This window comes from Nicotiana tabacum, chromosome 7 (genome assembly GCF_000715075.1).
Source record: "Nicotiana tabacum cultivar K326 chromosome 7, ASM71507v2, whole genome shotgun sequence".
In the NCBI taxonomy this organism is placed as follows: domain Eukaryota; kingdom Viridiplantae; phylum Streptophyta; class Magnoliopsida; order Solanales; family Solanaceae; genus Nicotiana; species Nicotiana tabacum.
In genome coordinates, this window is record NC_134086.1 from 139,154,606 (window position 1) to 139,161,468 (window position 6,863).

The 6,863-nt window shown below is 38.7% G+C and overlaps 1 protein-coding gene across 1 annotated transcript; it reads right to left on the bottom strand.

Moving 5' to 3' along the window:
• Window positions 1-158: 158 nt before the first annotated feature.
• Window positions 159-4,130, bottom strand: LOC107832192 (perakine reductase). The gene is made up of 7 exons (XM_016660009.2): window positions 3,967-4,130; window positions 3,414-3,584; window positions 2,482-2,685; window positions 2,054-2,226; window positions 1,671-1,767; window positions 1,389-1,542; window positions 159-506 (listed from the first exon to the last, which is right to left on the bottom strand). Exons 1-7 carry the CDS (start codon window positions 4,018-4,020, stop codon window positions 325-327), a joined length of 1,035 nt encoding a protein of 344 aa, XP_016515495.1. The 5' UTR covers window positions 4,021-4,130; the 3' UTR covers window positions 159-324.
• Window positions 4,131-6,863: the final 2,733 nt, after the last annotated feature.

Sequence of the window (6,863 nt, forward strand, 5' to 3'; positions counted from 1 at the left end):
ACCCAATGTCCCATAATAATGATACACTTGGCACAAATGAAATACTTCATGGAAAAAATCAAGGCTTAGGCCTAACAATAGTGGCCAGTGTTTGATTACTCCACAAGTAACTTCAATAGAAAAAAAAAATAGCTATCATTTCCACATTGCCTGAGATAAAACACAAGTAGACAGATCTTTATTCAACTGTAGCAATACAAAAAGATTGATCTTTAATTATTCAACTGTCGCAGTACAAAAAGAGAGTAATCAGATGGCAATGAATTCAACAAGGAAACAGGGAAACAACATGCTCAAGCCACTTTGCAACAGGCATAGCATCAATCATTTTCTTGGGGGTGGTGTAATTCCATACTTATATGAAGTCTTATAAAGAGCCTCACCAATTCTCTCCCCTGCCACTTCACCAATGGGCACTGCGTCAGAAAGTTCTTTTACGTCTTCTTCTGTGAGCTTCACCCTCACAGAACCTATGTTATCATGAAGATTTTTAATCTTCGTCGTACCTATAATAAGAGAGAGGAGGCTAACTCAGTAATCACAACACCATGTCTTTAAGACATCAAAGCACAATTTGTGTCAGCATCTGATTTCTTGATGCTTTCCGTTTCTTTGAGGCAGAAAATTTTAAACAGGAAATATTGCACCGCTTTCTCGTCCTTTTTTTCCCTTTTTATACTGGCATACAGCCTCCAAATCTTCTGGTTAACCAAGTGTCAAGTGAGTGCATATGCACAAAGCTGTCATGTGATAAAGCGGGCTTTGCATTACAAAACTTAATAGCAGCTAATTAACAATCATGTCCGCATCAATGAAAAACATCTCCCCCCCCCCCCCCAAAACCCTCTCCAATGTTATACAAAGTCTAATTTCATTATTGTGCCTAAAGTCATCATTACCAGATGGTTCTGGTGTCATGTCTATCTCCCTTGATTTTAGTATGGTCAATATGGCTGGTGTTTACAATGCATCTTCGTGAAAGCTCTAAAATGTAAAATCCAAATCGTTTGCTCTATGAGAAAGAGGTGCTTTCCTTGTTCTTCCAAACAGCCTAGAGTGCAGTCGTGTAATAGTTAAAAACACTGCATGAAGTCCATGTTGAGTAATGTTTTTAACTAAGCTGAAGGAATATATACATTGGTAATTGGTATAATATTAGAGACGTAAGAGTGGAAATTTTCTACTTTGAGGTAAATCACATCATCCCTTTCTTCTCAGTATGTTAAGGTCTTTCCACTAGCCAAAATCCTGAAAACAATGCTCACTAACTCAGCCTTTGATGACAAATTCAGTTCGTAGAGAACATTGCTTTTCTTATACTTACTTCTTTCTTTGCAAGTACTCTGTGATCATCTTGCATTAGTGCAACTATGAAAAGAATTGCTTACCAGGAATAGGTGCAATATCATCCCCTTGATGAAGGACCCATGCAATAGCAAGTTGAGCCGGAGAGCAACCATGCTTCTTCGCTATTCCTTCCAGACGAAAATATATAGATTTGTTCTTTTCAAAGTTCTCTCCAGTAAACCTAGGATGTGTAACCTGATAGAGGGTAAACGTGTTCCAAATTCACAAGCGTACATCAAAAATGGATCCGTGCAAAAATATCATAATAACAATGGAAAAAAGAATTTAAAAGTAAAACAAAAAAAAATTGTTTGTTTTCTTACCAAAAAGCTGTTAGCTGGCAAGCTTTCAATAACCGCTTTTCCAGCAAAAAGCCCACGTCCAACAGGGCCATATGGAACAATCCCAATTCCAAGCTCCCTAGTAGATTCAAGATAGAAAGAAAAGTAGAGTCAATATTTCTCAGCATCGCTCCATTAGCTTCCTATTTACTCCTTCATCATTCTGATTGGGAGGGAGGAAATAATATATTTTCATACAAAAGAAAAAAAGAAAAAATGACTAATAAATATCTCCCCTGGACATGCCTCTTTTCAGTTAAATAGTACTCCCAACTCTAATAACTAGTAGAAATTCCCAGTGCACGTGTGTCTTTGATTTCAAGGTTCTTTTCTTTTTGAAAATGTATAATGTAGTATAGAGAAACCTGCAAACTGGAACTATGTCATCCTCAATGTCACGTGTCCATAAGGAATACTCCTGTTGTACAGCAGTGACGGGATGAACTGCATGTGCTCTCCTTATTGTCTCCGGGTGAGCTTCAGAGAGGCCAATATACTTTATTTTACCTTCTTCAACTAACTTCTTAAGTTCTTCCATCTGTAACAAATCTCACCACGATAAGGAAAACTAAAGATAAGTGAAAAGCAGAATCAGAAAATTAGCTTATCAGTAAACTGTGACATGTATAATGGAAAATAGACAAAATAAGACATAGAAATGCTTCATAGAAAAAATAAAAGCAAGATTCTTCATTAAGAATGCCGGCATTGTTGGAGACCCCCTACTCATAGCAGATGAATTTTGTGTGGGCTAAGTAACTAAAGTTGAACCATAAATTGGCAAAGCACTTACTGTTTCTTCAATGGGCACTGTTACGTCTATACGGTGCACATAGTAGAGATCAATGCAATCCACTTGTAGGCGCTTTAAGCTAGCTTCACAGCAGGCACGAACATATTCAGGAGTTCCTTTCACTGTAATCTTAGTTGGTTCAACCTTATAAATACCAAACTTTGTGGCAAGCTGTATTTTTTCTCGAGGCAATTGCTTTAATGCCTGAAACAGTGAAGTTCTTAGACGGATTACAGACTACTTAAGGAAAACCAAACAGCTATTTTACTGAATAAAAATGGGTCTTCTGAATTCTATTACCTCGTATAGAAGACAATCCAAACATGAAGAACATAATTCAATTTTCTTCAGTCCAACATTGTCGGTAATATATTCATAAATTCTGCATTAACATTTCCCTTCCATTTTTCTTTTTTCGCCAACTTAAGATATGGTATAAGGGAAAATTGAACTCTTCAAATCTATATATTCTACTGGGGATAGTATGACTTAGTTAACGATTCTAGACAAAAGTTGGTAGCAACTTCTCTTTTCCATACTGGAAAACAAAATCAGTAGTCTGACAGGATAGTTATCTGAGTGAAGCATGAGAAAAATGGTAATCCTATCATTTTCGAGAGTCATATAGCTGGACCAGTCTTTTTCAGGTTACACTAAAGAGAGCATTATATGTATCTCGTAGAGACTGTAATAACGGAGGAGACATGTTCACCAGAATCACCACTTAGACAAACTATATGGAACTGTTCAAGAAAAAAAGAAATCTGTAATATTGTACTACATCTTTAATGTGTTCATCAGATAGAGTAATACTAGTAGCCTCAACAAGTGATTGCTTCTATGGACAAAAAATCCAGTTGAAATTGAACTGCTAAAGAAAAATGCATCTTGTGATGATCATGATTCATGAGTAGCCAATTGTCTGTATTTACCTTCCCGACCAAGAATTCATTCGCATGATCCATGCTATAAATGTCGGACGTGTCAAAAAATGTGACTCCTTTACTAAAAGCCTCCTTGATTATTGCAATCCCTTCCTCCTCGGGAAGAGGAGCATTATAGACTCCAGTAAGCCCCATACAACCGAAACCTAATTTGGAGACCTAGAAAACAAAGGTTTAACATGCTGTCAATGACCATGACTCCAGAATCATATAATCAATACCTGAAGAAAGAAACAATTTTGCACAAGGGAAAATAACAGGTAGAAAGCAAATTATAGGTAAAAGAGCGTCATTCTTCCTAAAAATTATATACATACTATGGTTCAATACAATGACAAAACAAAAATGTTCACATTACAGAAATAAAGTACTATGACATCTCCTTCTGAATTCCACGATATAACAAGTTAAATCTCACCACTAATGTGAAAACCAACCGAAATCAAAGTAATCTAAGTTCCAATAGAAAAACATCCAAAGACTTGAATTGACAAATGTGATAAATTGTCCAAAGAAAGAATCATATGGCCTGAAGTTTTACCTCAAGTCCTTGGCTTCCCAGTTTTACTGTTGGCATCTCAACCTCGTCCGCCATTGCTCAATTGAAGAAGAAGAAGAAGAAGAAGAAGAAAGAAAACTCTCTTAACTCTTTTTGCTGTTTTCTTCTTTTTTGGGCTTTTCTCAACTAGTATGACTAAAATTGAGTAAATTTGCACTCATTCAATGCAGATATATACACTTTCACCATCTGTGTCCCCCCCTCCCCCCCAAAACCTCCCCCACCTACCTCGATTAGGTAAGCAGGGTGTGGTTTGCATCAACGATTACGTTAAGCCTTCTATCATTTTCAAACCTCTTCCGAATTTTCTCTCTCGATTTTATCTTACATATTTTTTTTATTTTTTTTTTCTGCAAATCTGAACTTTGTATAAGAAATATAGTTACTTCGATCACCCAAAAAAGTATTTTAAAAAGTTACTATGTAATCCCAATTATCTCCCTCTAATTCAAACTATATGCTGTAATAGTTGGTAAATATTTAGTTTGTCATATTTAATACTCCATTAGTGATTATTTCGAAAGTCAAATTCCTGTTTTCGTTGACTTACAACATTTTCAAAAAATATAGGAGTAGTAATTAACTATAGCAAATTCTGACAATAAATACATGTTTACCGTGAAAATGGTAATAACAATTAAATTTGATTTTGTGATTCTAAAAATACGTGATCTATTTTTATGCTGGTTGTTAAGGCAATAGATGCTAAGTGAAGTATTTGGGATCAAGATATGAGCTTAAGACAAGATGTTAACCAAACCGAATCGTTGTCAATCGAGGCCTTGAGCTTGCTTATTCAGGGCCTCGGGGTTGAGTCTGATGTTCGCCAAGGGCGGTCGATGGAGACAAACATTTATAATAAAATCAATGATGGCTCTTTATAGCCAATAATAAGCAATAAATGAAGAACAATAAATATAAGTAATAAATAAAGTGATGAGACCAAGAAAATGTTCTTGTGTATTTAGTATTGAGCAACAGGTGTCTACAAAATGACAAGGATCCCCTTTATATATAAGGGGTATTTCCAACATAGTACAAAAAGCACTAATTACAAAGATATGAGGCTGGTACATCCATTTAATGCCTTGATTCGCTTTTTTGGCTAGTCCACTAGACTTGGCCAGTTATATGTACGCGCCTTGGGAACTTCACCTTGATCCGCCGAGACAACTAATTTGCACTGCCTCGAGGTCGGTCGTTATTTACGCTACCTCGAAGTCGACCACCGAGAACCCTCGGAGTCGAATACTAAAAATCCTCGAGATGCCTCGATGATCGTAAAATCGAACGGTCGATTTTTACCATATACAAATAGTCCCCGCATTTCCTAGAGCAAAGTGATAGGAAACGATTTTGAACTCCTACTCTTCAAGCATCATCATCATGACGTCATCCCATCATAGCATTAAATGTCATAACTCAAAAGCCGCACAAGGGTCGCCGTCAAACACGACTATCGAGAAGCCCACAAACCGCTATTGGTTCATCCTTTCCGCTGCCCATAGGGCTTCTATAAATGCATCAGTCATTTGATAATTTACACTTTTACAACATCTTCAAGTTTCCAAAGCCAAATCTATCCCCTTTCACATTCTTTCTTCTTCTGTGCTTGATTCTCTACCTACTTTCTCTGAAAGGCCCTTTCACCATCATGGCTAGAACTTCCAAGACAGTTCCTCGGAAAGACGAGGCTACCTCTTCATCTCGAACATTCAGAGGAAATTCCAAAGTGATACCCACCGTTGAACAGTGTACCCCCATCAAATTCAACATGACGAAGGATTTTTCCGTCGACAGACCCTCGTCTACACCGGGCTGATGCGAACACGTGTCCCGGTATATTAGCGTTGTGACCAACATAGGGAAAGTGAAGGAAGACTGCCGATGGAGGGAGGCATCGCTGGTTGAGATCCCCCATTCTAACGAGAGCATAACGGACCACAAGGCTAGCTTCCTTTATGTATATACATACCCATTCACTTTGGGTCGGGTTGATTCTTCGAACCCTTCTTCACCGACGATAGATCCTGTCATTCTCGACTTCTACGACAAGTACCGAGTGACGTTCGGCCAAATCTATCCATCTTTCTGGAGGATAGTCTACATGCTCTGCCATTTCTCCAACGAGGTCGAGGGTGAGACCTTTACCCTTGACCATTTGATTAAATTGTATAGCCCTCGATTTTATCGAGTTTGATTAAGCTTCACCGCCAGTCCAAAAACTCATTTTTCTTGAGCATCGATGAGGACAAAGATCGAGGATGGATGAACAGGTTTGTCCGAGTGAGGACCTCGGACATCATCCCTGCCGAAAAGATGCCCTTCCCGGAGGAGTGGAACACGCAGCGTAAGTACCTCTCCTTCGAATATGCTTTATGGCCTTCTTACTTTTCTCCCAAAATATGATCTCATCTTGGTTTATGCAGTCACAGTTTGGTATCCTGAAGCGGTTCAGGATCTGCCAGGATGGGTTAGGAGATTGGATACGTCGTTCCCGTATCTCGTGTGGTCTTGGCCCAATCTGGATAAAACGCGGTGGGTGGCCAAGAATCATGGTAAAGTCCTTCTTGCCCCCTATGTCTTATTTTTACGCTTCTCCCCCGTATCCTTTGTGCTGATAAGTTTTGGCCACTATGTTTGCACAGGCCTTGGCAATGGAGTGTAAATGAGACCGCCTCCCGACGGCGAGGTGGAGGCTTCAGAGCCTGTTAAGGGCAAGAGAATAAGGCGGTTGTTGATTCTCCTACGACAAAGAAAGCTAAATCACGCAGGCCTCGGGCTGCTGCCAGGACCTCATCTTAAACTCCTAGAGCAAGTCCTAGTACAAGGGATAAAGACGATGATGAGGACGAGTACCGTTTGGTACAAAAAATGAG